This window comes from Drosophila rhopaloa, unplaced genomic scaffold (genome assembly GCF_018152115.1).
Source record: "Drosophila rhopaloa isolate 14029-0021.01 unplaced genomic scaffold, ASM1815211v1 contig_3, whole genome shotgun sequence".
In the NCBI taxonomy this organism is placed as follows: Eukaryota; Metazoa; Arthropoda; class Insecta; order Diptera; family Drosophilidae; genus Drosophila; species Drosophila rhopaloa.
Genome location: NW_025335123.1, coordinates 754,280 through 774,805, shown reverse-complemented (window position 1 = coordinate 774,805; position 20,526 = coordinate 754,280). Strand labels below are relative to the sequence as shown.

At 44.1% G+C, this 20,526-nt stretch overlaps 1 protein-coding gene and 1 non-coding gene across 2 annotated transcripts in view; one reads left to right on the top strand and one right to left on the bottom strand.

Annotated features, from left to right (window-relative positions):
- Positions 1-20,526, bottom strand: part of LOC108043206 (dopamine D2-like receptor) — a 34,462-nt gene that overhangs the window by 2,624 nt on the left and 11,312 nt on the right. Inside the window, 6 exon segments of the mRNA XM_044461440.1 lie at positions 76-176; positions 328-462; positions 1,215-1,505; positions 2,542-2,840; positions 3,284-3,536; positions 3,598-3,707. Of these exon segments, the coding sequence (XP_044317375.1) occupies positions 76-176; positions 328-462; positions 1,215-1,505; positions 2,542-2,840; positions 3,284-3,536; positions 3,598-3,707 (1,189 nt within the window).
- Trnap-cgg lies at positions 19,901-19,972 on the top strand. Its single transcript has one exon. It is a non-coding gene; the product is annotated as a tRNA-Pro (tRNA).

Genomic DNA, 20,526 nt, shown 5'->3' with positions numbered 1-20,526 from the left:
CGATTGCGAAACGCGGGCAATGGGTTGGGGTTGACGTTTAAAATATTCAAATTCAGGGCCTCTTGTTAAACTTACCCAAAACGATGGCCAGTGTTTTGGTGGCCTTGCGTTCCTTTTTGGCCGACGATTTTTCGCGTTTCTTTTTCGAGGCCTTGTGCACCTTGTATATCGTGAATCTACGACACGCAAGGGTAAAAGGCCATGGTGTATTGCATTTTCCGGAAAGAAAAAAAAAGTTGTGTGGGGAGGGGGGGAGATCTTATTACCCGGCCAGCAGAAAAGTCGAACTAATAACTGTAATTAGGGGCGACGGACGCCGTTACTCACCTTGACGCCTGCGAGTTCTTCTTATCCTTGCGCGAGGACGTTTTCGATGTAGTCGATAGCGTGGAGTCGTTGCGTGCCAATGTCATGGCCTCCTGCACCCCGTAGCGGACAAAGGACAATGGCTTCATGGCGACGCTGCAAACGGAAGAGTCGGGCGGAGTGAAAACGCAATCTTGGGGCGGTAAACTACGCTATTATGGCACTATTTTCGGATTGCCAGATTGCCCATTTGCGGTTTCCGCGTGGAAATCGCGAAGAAAAGTGCGAGGACTCAAGCTAAATAGGTAAGGGGGTCGACGGGGGAATGGGCCCTGGACTTAATCATTCCATTATATGAAAATGTGATTGGAAAATCAATTAATAATCGCGCAAGATGGTGTCTCACAGAAATCTCTTTGAGCTTAATTTCGTTGGAATCGAACCGTTTAGCCATATGAAATTACAACCGAATTAAGTTTTTTAAGACAAATTGTGTAGTAACCATATCGTCATTGTATATCACTCAGAAAGCCCTGCTTGTTTTAAAATATAAATAATGTGGACTATATTGAAACCTTATATATTTAAAGTCTATTGAAAGGTGGTGGTTTTCAGTTAAATAAAAAATGTTGCATGCTATTTTACACTGTGTCGTATATTTGTTTTCTAGTCTTGCCTGTAAATATTTTATACCAATGGTGATACAAAATGATGGCAATCTTTTCGCACGACCCATAAAGTAAAAGTGTATATGGATGGGTATTTTCAGTAACCAAAAACTAAGAAATACATGAGGGCGATGGACTTCGGTAGGGCTACTAACTAGCCCTGCTACCAAGCTAACTACTCAGGGCTGCAGGCCAATAGAGCTGAATTCCAAATACCTGGAGTTATCGACACCGACTGACCTGAGGGCCGGCTCGCCGCGCTTCGGCGAGTCGTCGGCGGTGGGGCGCCGCTGGCTGCTGACGCTGGACCGCTGGAGGGTGGCGCCACTGGGCAGCGGACTGTCCGGCGGCGAGCCGCTGCTCCGTGGAGCTGCGGATGTGGCGGCGGAGGCGGAGGCGGGCGCGTTGGAGCCAACGCCCACGCCTGCAAGGACATCGTCAACGTTTGAGGCTGCATAACCAGAATCATGATTACCATTCGGATCGGCGACGACCAGCTGCGGCTGAGTGGTGATCTGGGCCACAACGCTGCTGCGAGTGCGGTGGAGTGGTGTGGATGACGAGGAGTTGGTGTTCAGTTTTCAGTTTTCAGTTTCCAGTTTTCGGTTTTCCGTTTAAGTGCGCCGCGGCAATCAATCAATCAATCGATGGTGGAAGGACGGCCGGTCAGCGCGGGAAAGTCGGCGTTGATGAGGGTCAAAAAGAGACGGAGAGAAGGGAAGCAACGTCAATTAAAGGCAAGGCAAGATTGAGTTTTAATAAAGTGACGCATTAATTGAATTATTCGGAATTATTTTTCCCAGGCATTGGCTGTGATTTCTTTGGGGCAAAAGTTTCGCGGTCTCGCATCCATACCCCCCCGTACCCCATCCCTTTGTGCATCCAGCCTGTCATTAATGGTTTCATTTCATGTCCTTATTGGATTAAGAAGGCCATCAGGATGCTAATTGGCTGCGCTTAACGCTCGCACTTAACGGCGGTTTCAGGCAGGGATTCGTATGGAGGTGGGGATGCGGGGATGCGGGGACTCTGATTGCAGGGGGAACGCCGGAGGGGTCTTTTTGGCAGGACCTGATTAAAAGTGCAGCACGCCCATTGAAAGTGCTTCTTTTATGTCGGCAATTGAGTGGTGCCGTGGCCGAACGCATCCCGCCATTAGATTGACAGTTTCCATGGGTCGGGTCGTCTGGAATTCCCTTCGAAGTGCAGTCGCGACCACTCAGCAGAAACAGGCGCTGGCTGGCTTATCTATTACGTGTTTGAGACACGTGCCACGGCGCCAGGCTGCAAGTTGCGGCATCGAAACTGCTGAGCTCCGAACTTTTCCAGTGCCATCGCAGATAGCCCCCGCCCGAACCTTCGTTCTTTAGGACGGAACTTTGCAGTCAGCCTGGCGAAAGGAGCTGCTTTTCAGGCTCCGTGCACGTGGGGCTTAGATGGCTTTCTGGACGGGCTCACACATGAGTATGAATCCAATCCGAGGCCGTAACGGGCTTATACTCCTGGGCATCCGCCGCCAAAACCAGGTCCCGCAGCCCAAAACCCGGTCCCCAAAATGACTACTCACTTGCCCGTCTCCTCGACGACGGTGGCCAGCATGAACTCGGTGGACTTGTCGTTCACGATGACGTGGCAGTCGTCGATGTCCGGCGAGATGGCGTTCTCGTCCTCCTCCTCGTTGGAGCCGCTGGCCGTGTTGGTGGCCGCCTCGTCCGGCACAATCCTGCTGGCGTGGCGACTGCTGTCCAGGGCCGTCTCCGCCAGGCGACGGGTCTGGGCGATGTTCTCGATGACGCTGCCGCCCGTGAGTTCCGAGAGGTGTGGCTTGCGGGCCGCCCGCTGCTTTCGCGCCCGACTTCTGAGGGCCTACGGATGGGATACAGAATACAGAATTCAGAACACAGAATTCAGAACACAGAATACAGGATTCGAAATGGAAAGAGCTGATTAAGCAGTGGCATGTTGCACTCGCATCTTCCGGATATTCGTCGCCAGTCAGCAGCTAATGTGCACAAGCACAAAACCCGACCCCCATTGCAAGTGGGGAATTGTGCCGCAGACGGCAGGAGAATCCGATTTTGATTGAGGTCTGGGTGATACCACAGCAATCCCAGCTATTTGGGAAACCGATGAAAGCCAAAACACAGTTTGTTTTTCAGGTGACAAAAGCTCTAGCTTGGCTAAAATCTTCCATTAATAATTATTAAATTACCCTGCTGCTGGTTCCCCCTTATTTTTCATTGTGTTATATGTCTAATTTCGAATCCAGATGAATCTAATATGGATCTTCATCCTCCTGCGCCACTCACCTTGAAAATGTTCCAGTAGAGAAACACCATGATGATGCAGGGTATGTAGAAGCTGCTCAGCGAGGAGTAGAGTATGAAGTCGGCGTTGTAGAAGGCGCACACATCCGGCTCGCGGTTGGGCGTGTTGTTGAGGCCCAGAACTATCGGCGAGCCGATGGCAGCCGATATGGCCCACACCAGCAGTATCGTAAGGCAAACGCGGCGGCTATTTTTGTGCTTGGCGTACTTTATTGGCTGTGTCACAGCGATGTATCTGCGGAAGGGTCACTCGGGGTCACCGGATGTTGCAACTCGCCGGGGCGGAGGAAACTCACCTGTCTATGGAGATGGCAACTAGGTTGAATATCGATGAAGTAGAGCATATCACATCCATGGCTATATAGAAATCACAAACGACATCAGGCAGGGCCCAGACTCCATTTACCTGCGAATGGAAAAAGGGAAGGGGGCCTTGTGAGCACACTTCATTTGTTCGGCACTTAATCGACTGTGGGAGGGCTCTATCGGAATGCCCTTCCTTTGTCGAATATTAATAACAATATTTTCCCATTTCCCAGCCTGCTGCCACAAATTAGTTTTAGACTCTATCTCTTCATGGACGTCTTCGGCAGCCCCAAGCAGAGTCCATAAAAACCTCGACAAAAACGTCAGGAATTTCCCAAGCCAAACAATTTGTAGCACACAAGGCACATAAAAAGGACGAGTGGGCCAGTTGGGTGGAAGGCTGTGGGATTGGGTGCGGGCTGGATCGAACCTGACATGGCTGCACGTGTGCACTCCCTGTAGAAAGTGTAAGGGTATGCTGAATTCGAGCAGAAGTATGTAACCGGGAAAATGAAGCGATATCCCAGGAAGTATTAGCCACAAACAGATAAATTCTGGTTCTCGTTTTGCCATCTCTGCAAGCCCCGAAATTCGAGATACATTCATAGTTAAGTGTTATCATGTATGATAAAAATGGATGTTATTAAAATAGTAATTAACCTATTAGCCCTATTTACCAAATATTAGCAAGAAAGACTTATGGTAGTGAATAACTGAAAGTCGGTGTCATTACGTTCCGTCTTGTTATTCTTCTCCAATCGGTTTTTTAAATTAGACAAACAAACTGAAACTCGAACCAGGGCTCATCCTCAGCAAGAAGTGTAAAATATTTGTACACCCACATCCACACGAAAGTGAAAGTCAAGTGAAAGCAGCATAGAAATATACTAAAATGGTCGGGCAGTCGCCGACTCTGAGTCTCCTTTCCCGGAGCTAAGCGAGCATAACAAAAGTTGAGCTCGGCTAAAGAAAGTGGGAAAAACTTTTGGATATAAAGACACACGCACGAATGCTCATCCTTTGCCCTCACACACACATACACACACACACACACTACACATTCGGAGCTATGACATTTTTTACAGCTTTTCTTTGGCTTTCTGTTGGAGTCCATTGACGGGCACATTGCGTATACGAGGCGTATGCCCAGGTTTTGCTTGCCTGCAGCTAAACTATAATTTATAATGTATTCTTGGGTATTGACCATAAGTGTGTATATACATTACAGACCCTGTTCCTGTCATCTTCGCTTAATGTTTTTGTTTATCCCCATGTCTGGACTCCATCGCTGATTTTATTTTTCAACCCAGCGATTCTTCTTCCCGGATGCGGCAAATGCTTTTGAAAGTAAGTAACCTTTTTATATATCTGGCCTGGCAATACAAATGGTTTCTCGTTTTGTAATGTATTTTCCAGGACATTCAATACACTCCTCCATCCGTTTGACCCAATTTTCGAATAGAAGTTTCGATTGTTTTTTATTTTTGGATTTGTAACCTGAGCAGATGTTAAGTGTTTTTTCAGCTCATACTCTAATCGTTATCCTATTTTTTAATCCACATGAGTACACAGATTTTAAGCAATGTGCGATGACTATCTTCGTTCATCATTTCACACACAGCTTAGCAGATCTGTCCATTTAAAAACCTCACTAAATGGGTTCTTTTCTTAACCAAATGTTACATTTGTCGAATTATTTATGGCTTAATCTTAGAAAGTTTGCTTGGAATTGGTTTTTTTGATTCCTTCTGTTACTTTCCTTCAGCTGCAAGGTTCATTGAATTTTTTAATATTTTTCCAACCCCATTTCCCCGCCCTCTGGGCGCCGCCCAAAGTCTATTCCGTTTGCGTATTGTGGAAGCGATTTCCAATTCAGCGAAAGTGTCTCTGCCCCACCGTCCTTTTTGGCTGCTCGAAAATGTTCAATTTATGTATTTTGTGAGCATAAAGGCATTTAAAGTCAGTTGTCTGCCGGCAGCTGGCCGTCCTTCTCCTCCTCACCTACGTCCCTTTCTTTTTCTTTTCTTTTTCTGGCTTCTGGTTTATTTTAGAGCAGGAATAGAAAGAAAATTTCTATGCTATCGCCGTCTCTGCCGCCTGTTGTTTGTGTGCGGTTCCTGCAGCAGGGCATAAAATAAATAAATTTATCTATTTGCACAGTCAAAGGCGAGCGCACACACAAAAACCCAAAGGAAAAGCTTTCAGATACTCTCTCCGTCCCCCTCGCACCCACAGCAGTGGACCAGGACAACGGAAAAGGGGGAGGGGCGGGGATATGAGACAGGACACTCACCCACATACGCACAGGGAGCACACGCAGACAAAGGCTGGCAAACAAACAAACACACATAGCATTTTGATAATTGAGCTTCTGGTTTTTATAGTTTGCACGCTGATTCGAAGGGAAAGCAAAGGATACCCACACACACTGCATCGACTTGTGTGTGTGCTTAGGTACACCCAGAAAACTGTTACTGCACCTTTAGCTAAAAAACATTAAAACATCAGCAAATAATTAAAAACAAGTAAGATTAAAAATGCCAAGCAAAATAATTGATTTTAAAGTCATATATATTTTAAAAAAAGTGGACAGAAACAACAAAAACTAATTGAAATTCTCTGTTTGAAGTTTCGAGTGTTTTCCGATTATTATTAGATGGTTTTAGGGGGTTATTATTCTGATACTAAATTAAAGGTTAACTTCTAATTATTTTTCATTAAAAATTTGTTTCGCATGGGTATTTCAGGTGCAGATATAAATAGTTACTATTAACATAGGATTTTAATATTATTTCCAAATTAATTGACCAATTTCTAAATTTTAGAAACAATTTTTCGCAGTGTACGACTATATACTTTTTGGCTTAGCCTCATTTTCAGTGGACGAAAAGCGGGGAGTCCCCTTTGGAAAGGGAAGTAACTATTTGAACAAATCAGGGGAACACACTCGCAAATGAGAAAACTTGAGGGTGGTGATTTGGTTAAAAGGCTTGGTCAAAAGCTGACTTAAATACACTGGGAATCATTTCCCCGCTCTGAGCAAAGAAAGAAGTCCATCAGACTCCTGTGCAAACTCAACCGATGTAAAAATGTAAGATAATGTTCAACATTTCATGATTCTCTACCAAAAATGTTAAAACTGTCGCTGATAAACTAGTAAATAACCTCAAGAAGATTCAACAGAATGCACTTTCGAACTTAGCACTTCAGGAGATACAAGCAGACGCAAAACAGGTAATAAACTGTACATGAAAATCCTTTTTGAGTAAAAAAGACGTACCTAAGAGAACAAGGTTCAGCTATGGGTCAATCCCCCCACGTTATTAATAAGTGGAAAGTTTCCTGGCGTAGTTCCCAAAGAGATATCTCCCCCACCTTGAAAAATCCTAAAGATATACTATAAATATATATAAAAGGGGTAGTAGTATAAAAAAGGTCAGCCAAATGTTCACAGTTTGTGGTTGACACGGGGCAAGAAAGTTATGGCGTAACCAGCATTCGTAAAGTTTCTTAAATTCGACATGACTTAACAAAAAAAGTGTTTAAATTGTGTAAAAACATTAAAGTAAAACTCTCTTTTAAATTTCAGGTATTAGTTTGATATTAAACCACCAAAACTTCTTTTAGAAAAATTAAGAAATGCGAATAATTTGAAACCTAACTACTAAAAATCTAAAATAAATATATGAAATTTTGATTAGGCTCACAAATAAAGTCCGTCTAAATATTGTGTATTTTGGGCTATTCATATACAATTTTGAATGTTAAAAAAATTAAACCAAGTTGGATCAAAGATAATAATCCTGGCCTTTGCCCTTTTTAAGAGTCCAGAAAAAGACGTTGCACAATCCCTTGCAGTCTCCAATTATTTTTCTGATTGTAGAAGCAGAAGCTGCTTTTAATTAAAAGGAACAGTGGTCAGATTGCTAGAAAGTGAAGGGCTTAGAAAACGGATAAGCTCTGAAGCAACCTCGGACTTTTCTTTCAGACCGATTTCAGGACATGCCAAAGAGTCCTGTGAACTCAACAAGTCGTCGGCAAAGGACGCGTTAATTAGCCGCCATTACGCCAGCCCCGCCCCCGATCGCCGCCCCCGAGATTCGCTGTGGATATTTGCCTGTTTGTATTTACTTATAAGCATTTGGCAGTTGGCAGGTGAGCGGGGGTGGAGCTGGTGGAGCTGGCGACGATGCGTCTGTATCCGTGTCCCCATCCGTGTATCCTTGGTATCCTTGCACACTGCTGTGTGTGTGGGTGTGTGGCGCTGCCATTTCTTTATGCCTGTCAATTGCGCATTTTATTTACCAGTGTCGATTTATTTAATTTCGCTTTGCGCCGCTGTGTTTTATTTGCCCTGCCGCCACAGCCCCACTGCTTCCACCGCCTTTTTTCTCTGAGTGCTTTGGGTGTGCGGGAGAGGAGGAGGGGAGGAGGCGGCGAGAGTAATGAAGCGGAAGCGGAAACGAATTACTTTGTAGCAATCGCAGGAGCCTTGACCTTGCCCGCTCCTGCGCCAGCGCCATGTGCGTGTGTGCTCTGCATCTTCCCAGGACCCGGGACGCAGGACTCGGGACTCAGGACTCAGGATCCAGGACTCGGGACCCAGGACCCACAGCCCGGGACCCATAAAAGACCCGGGGCCCTGGCGCACGTGTCCCGCGTTGCAGGTCCTCCTGTTCATCTAGCCCTGCTTTTCGCCCTGCTGCTGCGGCTGCTGCTCCTCGTTTTGGCTATTAAAAGTTTCACGGCCCCGGGCGTCACTTAAATTGTTAGTGAATTGAAAGTGGCCCCAAAATTGTTCACTGGAGCAGCGGCAGCAGCAGCGGCAGGCGGAGCGGAGGAGTAAACTTCCCGGGGGGAACTCCAAATACGTGGGCGACAGGTAACCAGGGACAACATGAAAGTGTCATTGAGCCGAGCGGAACTTTGCGACTGAAAAGAACCTCGAAGCCCGGTCTAAAAATATATTTATCATATTTCTCGTCTAAAAATATAAGTTACCCAAATCAAATTCATTTATATACTTTTTACTCGCTGAGTCGGTGCACTTTTTGTAATAGGGAGAAAAGTCTTTGTACACAGACTTAAGAGGCACAAGTTTGTTTCAGAAAAGTGTAAGTGCAAGAGACTTTTCTAATTCTTAAATATTGAACAAAATTCAAAACATCAAAGAAACGTTAAGTTTAAAGAGTGAAATAAGAAACTGTATTTCTTGCCATAGAACCACCCTTTAAAATGAAATGGCATGATGTGACTATTTGGACTTTTGATCAAAAATACATTTCCAATTTCCATGGTTGAATCAAGGTCAATCATTATGCGTTGATAAGCCGCAGTAAAGGGATATTTGGAATAAAAAAATATGAAATTTTCCACAGATTTGGAGGATATTTTCGTGGGCTCGACAAGTGGCTGCCCGATTATGCGTTGTGGCCAGTGCTCGGCAATCCTTTGCCATTGGCAAGTCAATTAGGAGCACTTGACTTGTCCTCTCCGCCTGCCAAGCGGACTTTCGGCTGGAGGGATTCTCGACTGCCTCAAAGGATGAGGGTCGGTGGAAGGGGGGTCGGGCCTGGCCTATGCCGAACGCGTGCCAGCCATTAAAAGCTTTTTAAAATTAATTATAAAACCGAAAGTAGACACAGAAAATTTCCCAAATAAAACGAACAGAACCTGACAACCCTTTTCTCGTTTGCAAATTGGAAGGGGAAGGGGAAGGGGAGGAGAGGACGAGGACTGTCAGTTCTGCTTCTTGCCAGTATTTTTTGTTTGCCTTGGCGAATTCAACTTCAAACAGATTTTTGATACTTCACTGGACAGCCGCAGGATGGGCGCCAGGTGCCGAGGGAGGGGGAGGGGAGGGCTGAGGGCTGAGGGGAGGCGCGTGTCCGAGGAGGGCGTGGCAAGCATGCGTAACAAATTGTGCACATTATGTGGTGCAGGGAATAGTTGCCACTGACCCCCAAGTTAAGTGTCATGCTGAGAGGGAAAGTTTTCCTGATTTGGGTTCGCCATTTGATCCGAATCCCTTCTGCCCCTGCCAATTGGCTAAGGCCGAGTTCGGTTGGACAGCTTCATTATCGTCTCATTAGGACATAAGCTGAATTTCAGGCTCTTGGCTCTCAACTTTTCAGTTGGATATGGGATCCACGCAGTTTAAATGTCAACCTCATCGTATTTTCGGTTCTGACCACAAAAACTCTTTCACATTTTACGATAGTTTAATAAAGTACTAGGCATGGACGGACTTTAACACATCGAAATATGTATAAGTTGGATAAGATTAAAGCTATATGGCAATCAAAAAGCCACCTCATTTTCTCTATTTAATGTTGTTCCGTGTATACATTTTTACATTGTATTTAATCAAAAAGAAATCTTGAAAATGAATAGTATTTCAATGGAAAACATTTTGACCTTGAACTGAATTTATAATCAGAAAAGTATAACTTGGCCTAAGTCACAAAAATGTACTCACAATGTACCTGCACGTTTTGGCAACTATTTTCGCACTAATCGAGATATTTCTCCTTCCATCTTAAATGGCTAACAGGCTTTTTATTTTCGTGGGTAGTGGTTGTTGTAGTTGTCGGGCCGAGATGATAAACGAGTCAGCACCAACGAGTTTAGTTACAAAGCGATAAACCAGAGGAAAAGCTGGGCAAAACCCGCAGCTCAAATTGGCAAGGCTCCCTGTATGGTTACATCTCGCTCTCTCCTCCAGTTAATGTCTGTATGCGTGTGTGTGTGTGTGAGGAAGGGGGCTGCATCTATCTGTCTCTGTCTGGCAGGATGCCATAACATTTGGTTTTTTACGAATTTTCATAATTTGGCGACTGCTTAGCATAAAAATGTCACAGCAGCTGCAAAATATGCTGCTAAGGATTGCCCCTTCCACTTGGCATCTCTTTCGCTCCCGCTGATCCTGCTGCTTCTTATTCTTGGTCTTTGGTTTTATGCCACTCGCATAATACACAAGGATACGCGTGTGTGTTGGTGTGTGGGCGTGCCCCTTTTTGCCTATTTTATGGCCGCCATTAAAGTTTACTTAGTGGCCGGCCAAGCAACCCAGCAGAAATCCCCGAAAAGAAGGCGACACCAACCGCAGAACAAGACGTCAAGGTCTTTGGAAGGGGGAGTGAGGAGGGGGGAGTGAAGAGTGAGGAGTGGGGAGTGGGGAGTGGGGAGAGAGGCGAGGGGCAGGCCAGGCGAAGCGCGTAAAAGTCATCAAATAATTTGTTTATGTTGCCAAATGCTGCAGTGGCAACTGGCTGTCGCTTCTGCTTTAATATTTCAGGAACATAAGGTGCGGCAAAGGAAGAGAGAGAGAGAGAGAGAGCTGCACTGGTCGCACAGGCATGCAAGGATGCAGGGGCATCAGCGAATTGCATCAAGTGGTCTGGCAACCCCACACTCTTCAGCTGCAATTCGAAAATATGGTCATTGAGATCGAAAACATCTACCCCGAATTATAATATTAAGGATAAAGCCTGCGAACTAAAACCATATTTAAGAAATCAACTAAAAGACCTCCACGAAACATCAACTTTCTGGTATAAACTATTAGACACCACACCAACATCAACGACACAATATAGCTCTGCCCTTACCCCGAAAAAAGTACAGAAACCTTAAAATCTGTCAATCCTATTCAATGTATATCCAATCCCACTTAAATTTTTAAACATAGTCAAGAAAACATAATAAATGTATAAAATTTAAGCTGAACGAGCAGAACAAAGACAAAAATGCAAAGAAATTCAAAAGTAAGCTATAATATAGAAGCATCCCAGGAGAGCATTCGGATTCATTGCAGTTTTAACTATAAGATAGCATTAAATAGTTATAATGAATCTACCTTTATATCAAAGAAGTTAAATACAATGATTTTCTTTATATATCATTATATATATATCATATATAAATATGATAAAAAAGGCTTTTTAATATATCTGAGCCACTATTTTGAAACTAGATCAGAAGTTTCAGAATGGTAGTTAAGCTTATATCAAGCTATAAGGCTTACTTTAGCTAGTCGTTATTAATTGGGATTTACGTTGATGTCTGTTACTATATGGAAAATATTAAATCGATCATATTAATAATGTATGTTATTAAACACTATCCGCTGTTTGAGATGGTTGATGTTTTTGATGCTGTTTTGACATTTTGGAGAATACTTTTCTTCGTTCAAGTCCCCATAAAATGTGTACACCTAATGTGTTTCGCTCAGTGAAGTGCAGCAGCCATAGATAATTTTGCAGCGATGGTAATAAAGTTACCGCTACCTCGGCAGTGCCAAAGCCAAGGAGCTGGCGACTATTAAACGAGTTTCGCGCACATTTTCTTACGCCACGCAGGCAGACAATGTTAATTGAACTGGCTGCCGTAATAGACACACACACATAGCCTTAAACGTACACACTGGGGAAAGTGGATGGTACACTCGGAAAAATACGAGCTGCTAAAGTCAAGTATAATAGGTCTCTCGTAAGATTTGGTACTTAAAGTTTAAAGAACCCTTACACTTGAGAAAACTCAAATCAAGTACTAATTGGCTTAAAATCAAGTGCTAGGTACGCAAGTATTTTTATAATAATAAGATTAGTTTTTACACAGTAGTATAGTTTTCAAATTAATTTAGTACTCTTCTTTAACCTTTTAATTGTTTCACGAATTGAGAACATTTTGAATCTTATTATAGACCGCAACTAGGTAAATCAAAAAATTTTAGCTTTTTCAAAATTGTACTGGAAAACTGTATTACAATACGTCAGTTTTTGGGCTTGACATTTGATTTAGGCGCTGAAATTCTGATTTTTTTCTGAGTGCACCGACTTTAAGCCAAGTGCCTGGCACTTGATGCTGTTGCTTCTGGCCCGGGTCTTTTGGCCCTACGAGAAGCTCAGGGCAATTAATTGACTTATTTATTAAGTTTATTGTCTGCCTGGGTATACATGCCTTCCTCTCGCTCGCTCCCTGTGCTGCCATCTCTTTCCGGCCGTTGTCGTCTTCGTTGTCACTGTCGTAACAATTTTAGCGTTTTTGTGCGCCATTTTTAATAGCCTCGGACTCGCCCCCGAAGGCCAAGTTGGGGCATATTTGTACATATTATATATGCCTTATGTATGTGCGTGAATGCCCGGATACACATATGTACGTGTGTGCGCGCTCGAGATTTCCTCGCTTTTCGCAGCTGTGTCTGCCGTTTGTTGTTGCAACAAATTAGTTGTCATTAGCGTCGGGGGAAATTCTGTTTTAAGATGACTTTTTCCAGCCCCTCGGCGGCATATTTTCGTCTTGGATATTGGATATTTATATAGCCATCTGCATGAAAATGGTAATAAAATACTTTTGCTTGCCAGCGAAGACATCCGGGAACCGTGTTCCGTTCGCTGATTGAATCTTGGCCTTTTCGGGATTGTAATGGGAGTTTGCCAAGGGGCCTTGGACTGAAAGTGGGATTGGGATTGGGACTGGGACTGGGATTGGTATTGGGATTAAGGGGTTTTTTGGCCAAATCAAAATCTGTGTTAATTATTCAAGCCAGCTCGGAGAGCGGGGCCGTCGGAACATGCGACCAGAAACCGAAATCTGCGGTCCGTGGTCTGGAATCCGGCCGGAAGTGCGCGCTTTAACTCGCATGCGTGCCGGAGATGGCAGCCGCCGGGGACCGGCGACAGGAAGGGAAAGGTCGGGGGTCGGAGGTCGAAGGTCGGGGTTCGGGGTTCGGCGGAAGTCAGAGTGGAGTGAAGATTGCAGCCCATATTTTTTATAGCAACCATTTAGCAGAGGGACAGCCCACCCACTCAACCGCTGATCCACTCATTCTCATCCACTGAAGCACCCGCCTGAGCAGCTGAAAAGTTTCTGCCCTCGGCCGATTTCATGCTGTTAGATTATTTATTTGAATTGATGTGCGGCCTGCGGTTCAGTGCGGTTCGCTGCCTGACAAGGATTTATAAGCACACACACACTCACACACCACATTCGCCTGCAAACACACAGTGCACACCAAACAGCACAGCAACAGCAGCGGAGTGCTGAGGACAAAGCGCTGCCTGCTTTCGGGCGCATTCAAGTTGGCTTAGTCAACAAATTGTTTCTGCAGAGAAGGGCGGTTGACTGGGGTCACTGCAGGCATCGCATAAACAACCAGACTACAGCCAACTAGGGATGGCCAGTGTGTATCTATTTCAGAAGCGATATTTGGCGTACTTTTGTGTATAGCTCCCCAGTTCGAACTTCTAAGAACAAGCTCTCTGATAAAGGTTAGTTGGCAGAAATAACTTTCATGATTTACGTGATATATATACCTTTTAAAAAAGATAGTTTAATCTTGAACATATACAGCTGTTTTCTTGTAATATGAAGGTAAATTGAGGATAAAATATTGACAAGTACTCCGATTTTGCCAAGTAAAAAGACAGTTTTTTGGCATAACCTTAACGAATAAACTCTCATGAACAGTAAAAGTACCCTTAAATATAGCTATACTTTATTTTGGGTTTCTACATCTGGAGTTAAGGGTCGTTATCCAAATGTTATTGAAGTCAAAGGCTGTGCAGCTTAATGGCCTCATTTGTTATACTTTGTTCAATAATAACCACGATAGATCTGTCGATACTTCGCACAATCATTCCGTCTCGAAATGTACCAGCAAGTCCAACCCGCTTTTCGGGTGTTTTCTGCCGGCTTTTGCTGCAGCTTGTTTGCTTAGCCACTTGCAGGCACTTTGGCAGCATCGCCGCCGACCACTCTCTATTTTCAGTTCAAGTGGCTGGCCGGAATGCAGGGAAAAGGCTTTCCAGCCTTGGCAGCGGCCCAAGTGCGGATGCGGATGCGGATCCGGATCTCGGCTGACAGGAGGTGGAGGTGCCAGTGGAGGGGCGACTCCCGGGGAAGGGGGCCAGTAATGAACCGAATGGACCCAACGTCACCTCCTCCGATGAGCGGCACTTAAGCCGGGCCAGGCATTTGCCTGCAACCTTTTAAATGGCCATTAAAATTAAAAAACTTTACGCCCTCCAACTCAGTCCGGCTCCTCATCCGTATTGCCTTACCCACACCCACACCCACACCCACCTTTCATCCTACACCTTGCTTTTCCCTTTTCCTGGCCTGAAACAAGTTGCGGAAAACTCTTTTTATTGCCTGCCACATGGAAACAGTTTTTGTGTAGTTTGGCAGTTTTCTGGCCCCGGATGGCCAGGTGGGCAGGAACAGGACCACGCCCACAACAAGCTTGTTTTCAGTTTTATTTTGCTGTTGCCGGAGTCATAAATGTTGCCTCCATCTGCCGCACATTCCGGAAAATTTCGAAAATCATTGCGGGCGAGTTTAAAGTTGCAGCGTCGGAAACTTTTCCCCGACACTTAGGGCCCAGCTCTTCTCTCCTGTCGCTTGATTCGGGGCAATTCCCAGCCAAGTTCCATTCGATCCAATTATTAAAAGCATGCATAATAAAAGTGCCACAAACAAGTCTGCCAATGGGCCTTTTCATAAATGTTGACAACAATTAGCCTGTCACTGCCAAAACTCTATTCCTTGGCCACGCACTAAATATGATTACACAGGATAACAAAATGAAAATTGAATTGCATGTCTAGGCTTAATCGTAGGAACACAGTCTATTTCAAGCAGAAAAGGTATCCATGGATCATTCGAGTTTTTGGGGCATATTCGGCAGAACGTTTTTTTTTAGAATTTTTCGTTTAAGGAATTATTTTATGATACGGAAATAATTGTTGTGTTATATATGTATAGTCAAAATGTATTTTGAAATGCTAATCACGCTGCCTTAGTTTCTGTAAATACGATAGTTTTAAAATTTAAAAAAAGGGTTAGTTTTCTCTTTTTGGAATATTTTTAAAACGAGATTAAGCTCTTTAACTTTTTACATATAACACGTTTTAGGCTGCGAAGAGTGTAAAAAAAAAAAAAATAAAATAAAATAAAATAAATATAAATATTTTGTGTTAACCTAGTTTAGAGGTTTTTTTATCTTAAAACAAAAAGGAAAGCACTCATGGAAAGCTCAAGTTTATAGCTGTTACACAAATTAAATATTTAATAGAAGACTGTATTTCGATTTGTGTGCGTATACGTTCAAAAGGTGATGTCAATTTTCGATACAGTACTAGATTTCACCATATACTATGCAATATAAAGAGCACTTTTGTGAAAGTTTTATCCCGTAGCCTTAAAACTAAGAGACTGTTTGCGTATACGCAAATAGAAACACTGAAATGGCTGTATCGACTCTCCTGGTGATGCTGATTAAGATAATATGTAGGGTTGAAAATGATTCTTCACTTCAAACTTTTGACTGAATTAAGAATACCCTCTGCAAGGGTATACAAATGGTTGAATCAAAAAAAGCCGCTTATACATTCATTAGATTTTACGTGCATATATCTTTGGGGTTTGAAAAAGTGGCAAGCAAGGTAAGGTACTTTAAGAGAGATATGTATTACTTATTTATTGATTTAACATACACCACAAACAGATTACGTATGTAAAACGTAAGTCACCTTAACAACATCATTTTAGGTGATTAAATCATCAAATGGAGCACCTAGAAATGCAGTTGTGCATGAAATATTCTATATTAAAGTCGTAGGCCAAATTACTGTTGCCGAGGTTGTTTTCATTGGGCAAGCATTAGAAGCCTTTTCTCTCCTTTCTCCTAAGCGGCTGTTTCTGGGTCAAAGGCTGATTAAGTGCCGCTATCGGCGCCGCAGATCAGGATGCCAGCTACTTTTCCGCTCTCCGAGAGGAGAGCCTGACATTTGGAAGGACTCGCTGCGAATCCAGGTCCTTTCCCGGTGGCACCCATTCTTTTGGCCTCCGATTCAAGTGACTCAAGAGGCCGAGTGTGTGTGCGTAAGTCTGTGATTGTAAGTGTACATTAATCAGATTATTTATTTTTGCCATGAACTTATGGCAATTTCTGTTGCCTCTTTACGGCCCTCTCAAGTGGGTGCGATGCGCAAGGACGAGGGCAACGCAGACCTGCACGATTGACAATTGCCATCAAAGGCTGTTTTCCGAGCACTTGACGTCGCTCATACGCTACGTGGGCTGGGGAAATACATTTTCAGAACAATTCACCAGTAAGTGCAGCTGCATATGGGATTGCCAAGAAGGCTGCACCCATCGAGTGTGCTCTCGAATTTACCCTTACCATCCTCTTTTAGTTTTATTTAACATTTTCACTAAGCTTTTGGACATTTTTAATTGGGATTTATTTGTACACATTGTGTACTCTGTGCTTGTGAGTTACAGGTGCATGGATGGTAATCTTGGGTGGAAAATAGATAAGCCCTGAATTGAGCATTACCGCTGCACCGACAACGGCACTCGCTCACCGGGATGCTACATGTTATCCTCTGGCCACGGCTCACACACTCGCACGCCGATCCCCCTAATCCCGCTCGTCCTGGCCAGTTCTGCAGAAGTCAGCTTGAAAGCATTGCCCAGGCTGCACACAAAAGCAATTAACAACGGCAGAAAAACATCCAGAGGGAGCAGGCAGTAGAACGGGGACATTAGAGAAGGAAACGGAGAAATCCTCCCATTCCCAGACAGAAAGCAAACACAGCTCTGATAAGATTAGTGTTCCGAACATGAAGCGAGCTAGCAGACGAAGTCTCTTTTGCTTGGATCCTACACGCAGAAAAATAAAAGTCACTTTGAGAGTAGGATATCTTAGTCTAAAATACATCCTTAATCATTTTAAGATCAAGGAATCCTAGGAACGTCAATGCTTCAATGCTATATGCAAGGATCAGGCTTTCTTAGCCTATAACTCTTCTCTATATGCTAAGTCAAATAGTATCTTATAATTCGAAATATTTTCTGCGAATCAAAACATTTTTAAAATTGTATTATATTTGTTTGTCAATTAAGGATCAATGAAGTTCATCTAATATTTAAAATAGGAAAGCAGTGAACACAGACTATAAGGAAGTGATCAGGGTCTTAGTTTAAAAAGAAATTTAACGAATAAGCTAACCTTTACAAACAAGTGCTCTTTCGGCGACTACTAAATGCGACTTTCGGGACTTTAAAGGAAATTTCCGTGGCTGCCATTTTGGCAGTAAAAAACCGAGTTGATCACCATTTCCGGTGATATTTTCTTTCAGTTAGCGTGTTCTCTCCCCAAATCCCCCCTCCCCACCCGACCGGCCATTCAGTCCAGTGTGCACGCTTTTACACTTTCAATGACCACTTGAATGTCAACAAAAGCTTTCAACTGACATATACAACCACTTAAAATAGAAAAGCACTGGCCCACAGACACATGCACGTAGCGGGACAGGCAAACATGTTTGTATATTTGTTTAAGCCGCGAGTTAAAACGAGCCATGTACCCAAAGAACATCAGCCACAACATCAGCATCCGTGGGAGCAGCGGATCTAAATGGGCGTGTGTGTATGTGTATGTGCTGCCACGCCCACCGCTGACAGGACTACCAGGACAGCCTACCACCTCCCCCTTCCCCCTGCCACCGCTCCATTGCTTGTTTGTCCGCTGGCTTGTGTCATAAGCAATAATTCTCCATTGTTGGCATCTCGTTCGTGCGGCCCCGGGCTCTCTTGTTGCTTCATTTTTTGGGGCGAGTGCGGGGTGGTGCGGGGGGTGGTGCTGGGTGGGTGGTGCAGGGGAGGAGGGTCAGTCAGTAGGCGGTGGATACCTCAACCTTTGTTGCGCACATTTTTATGAGTTAAGTGCTATCCGGCACAAATGCCAACGCACACAATGAGCGCTGAGAGCGTCCAATCTTCCTTACCTTCAGCTACAAATCTCCAGCGTCCGCCCAAAACAGCGCCCACCCCCAAACCACCCAAGCCACCCACAACCCCCACCCCAAGCTCTCCCTTGACCCACTCGCATTTCCCATTTCCTACACATCGCACTGGACCGTGTTACTGCCCACTTATTGTGCTGTTGTTGACGCAAATCCTCTTAACTAAATCAATTTTCATGTGTGTCCGCGTGAGTGTATGGGTGTGCATATTTCACTGCGTGTGTGTGTGTGTGTGTGGCATCCCTTGGAAAAGCGCTACGACCTGCGCTTAATAATACTTAGAGGAAGGTTTCACTGCCACCGATTAACTGCTGAAACGCAATCAGAAATATTGGCGAAATGCCTCTATCAAAATTATATTCACAATTTTAAATAATATAAGAATATTGAGTTTACATGGAGAGAGGGTAAAGAACATTTCCAATTCGTATTTCATAAATTACCACAATCTAAACTTTGCTAAGATAAGTTAAGTTTATAAAAATCTATCAGCCCTTTCAAATTTATTCTTAATGAAATTTTATCAAAATCTTGCCATCGGATTCCCTTTTTGGCTTATTCAAATCAAGACTATAATTTATGCAGTAAGTAACTGTGTTATTAGCGTTTTCTGGTAATAAAAGAAGCATTTAAGAACTCAATAGCAATACTTTTCGATGCCTGATATTTTTATAACATTCGGGAGCTTTTTCTACCCATCGAAATGGATAGCCTTGTAAAATATGTAGATATTTAACAAATTAATTCGACGCCAAAAAGTATGCAATTTTTTGTACCAGGATAGGTATTTACCATATTAGGTATTTACCAAATTAAGTATTTACCACAACCGAAATAATTAAATGACCGATTTTCAACAATTAATCTTTTCCTTACGGTTGTTTCCAGTCCAACTGTAGTTCGGTAGTATTTTCGAATTAAAATTTGTAAGCTACAGCAAGATATTGTATGTTGTATATTTGAATTAGAGAGAGACGGCCGAGACGAGATCTCGCCAAAAAGAAAGAGACGGCACCACCAATTCGGCGCAAATCTTGGGCTTAAAACCGAATCGAACGGAATCAAATCAAATCAAATCAATCGCACCGACGAGGGGTTCCCATGGACACGCGGCTCTGCTGCTGACAAGTGGGCGTGTGTGGTGGGCGGGTAATTAAAAGCCGACACCTGGTGGTGAAGGAGGTGATGCACTTAATGACAAGTTAATTTGCAGTGATTTTCAGTGGGCGTGCGTGATTAGAAAGTCAACAACAAAGGCGAAAGCAGGCGGCCTTTGATTTGCTGGCAGTACACAATCGACATTTAATCTGCATCGATTTGGCAGCCAAGTAGGTCGGCAGAACCGAACTGAACAGGACCTGCGTAGCCGAAAAACACCGCTCTACCAATCGAATATCGGCCGAGCGCTATCTCCCTCCCTCCGCTTCCCTGTCCTTGTCTCCCTCTTTTTGGGGTCACTTGGGCAGCCCGTCCTCCAAGCGGCTCGTTGGTCTAGGGGTATGATTCTCGCTTCGGGTGCGAGAGGTCCCGGGTTCAACTCCCGGACGAGCCCAGGTTATAACTTTTTTTACCCATCCGAATTCGTGCAGTGTATGTGCGCCATATTAATTGTTTTTTCCATATTCCCTGGTCAGTCAATCTTCATCAGGCGGGGGAAACAATAAATAAATATTTGAACAAACATTCAATTATGCCGGCATGGAGTTTCTTGTTCTCATTTGTGTGACAAGTTTTCACATTTGTTATTGTGCAACGCCCCCTCGCCCCCCTCCCCCGCTGTCACTATTGGTGGCTGTTGTTCATTTCATTTGACTTCCGAGGGGTTTTAAAATTGCAATGGAAATTCGGTATAATTTGCCAGCGATGAAATAAACATGCAATTAAATGTGGCGGCCATGACAAGCGTGGCTTGCAACCAATTAAGGAGCAACCAATCCTAGCTATGCGCCTCCAAAGGCGATACCATACCGTACGCGGTACACGCCCCCACCGCCCCTCCGAATTTCGGAGTGTGGCCGGCGGATCCGGCACCGCAATCTGAATGCTGATGAGGCACCGGGTGGACAGGCCGGAAACAGGGCCGAGGGGATGAGGCAAAGCCGGTCT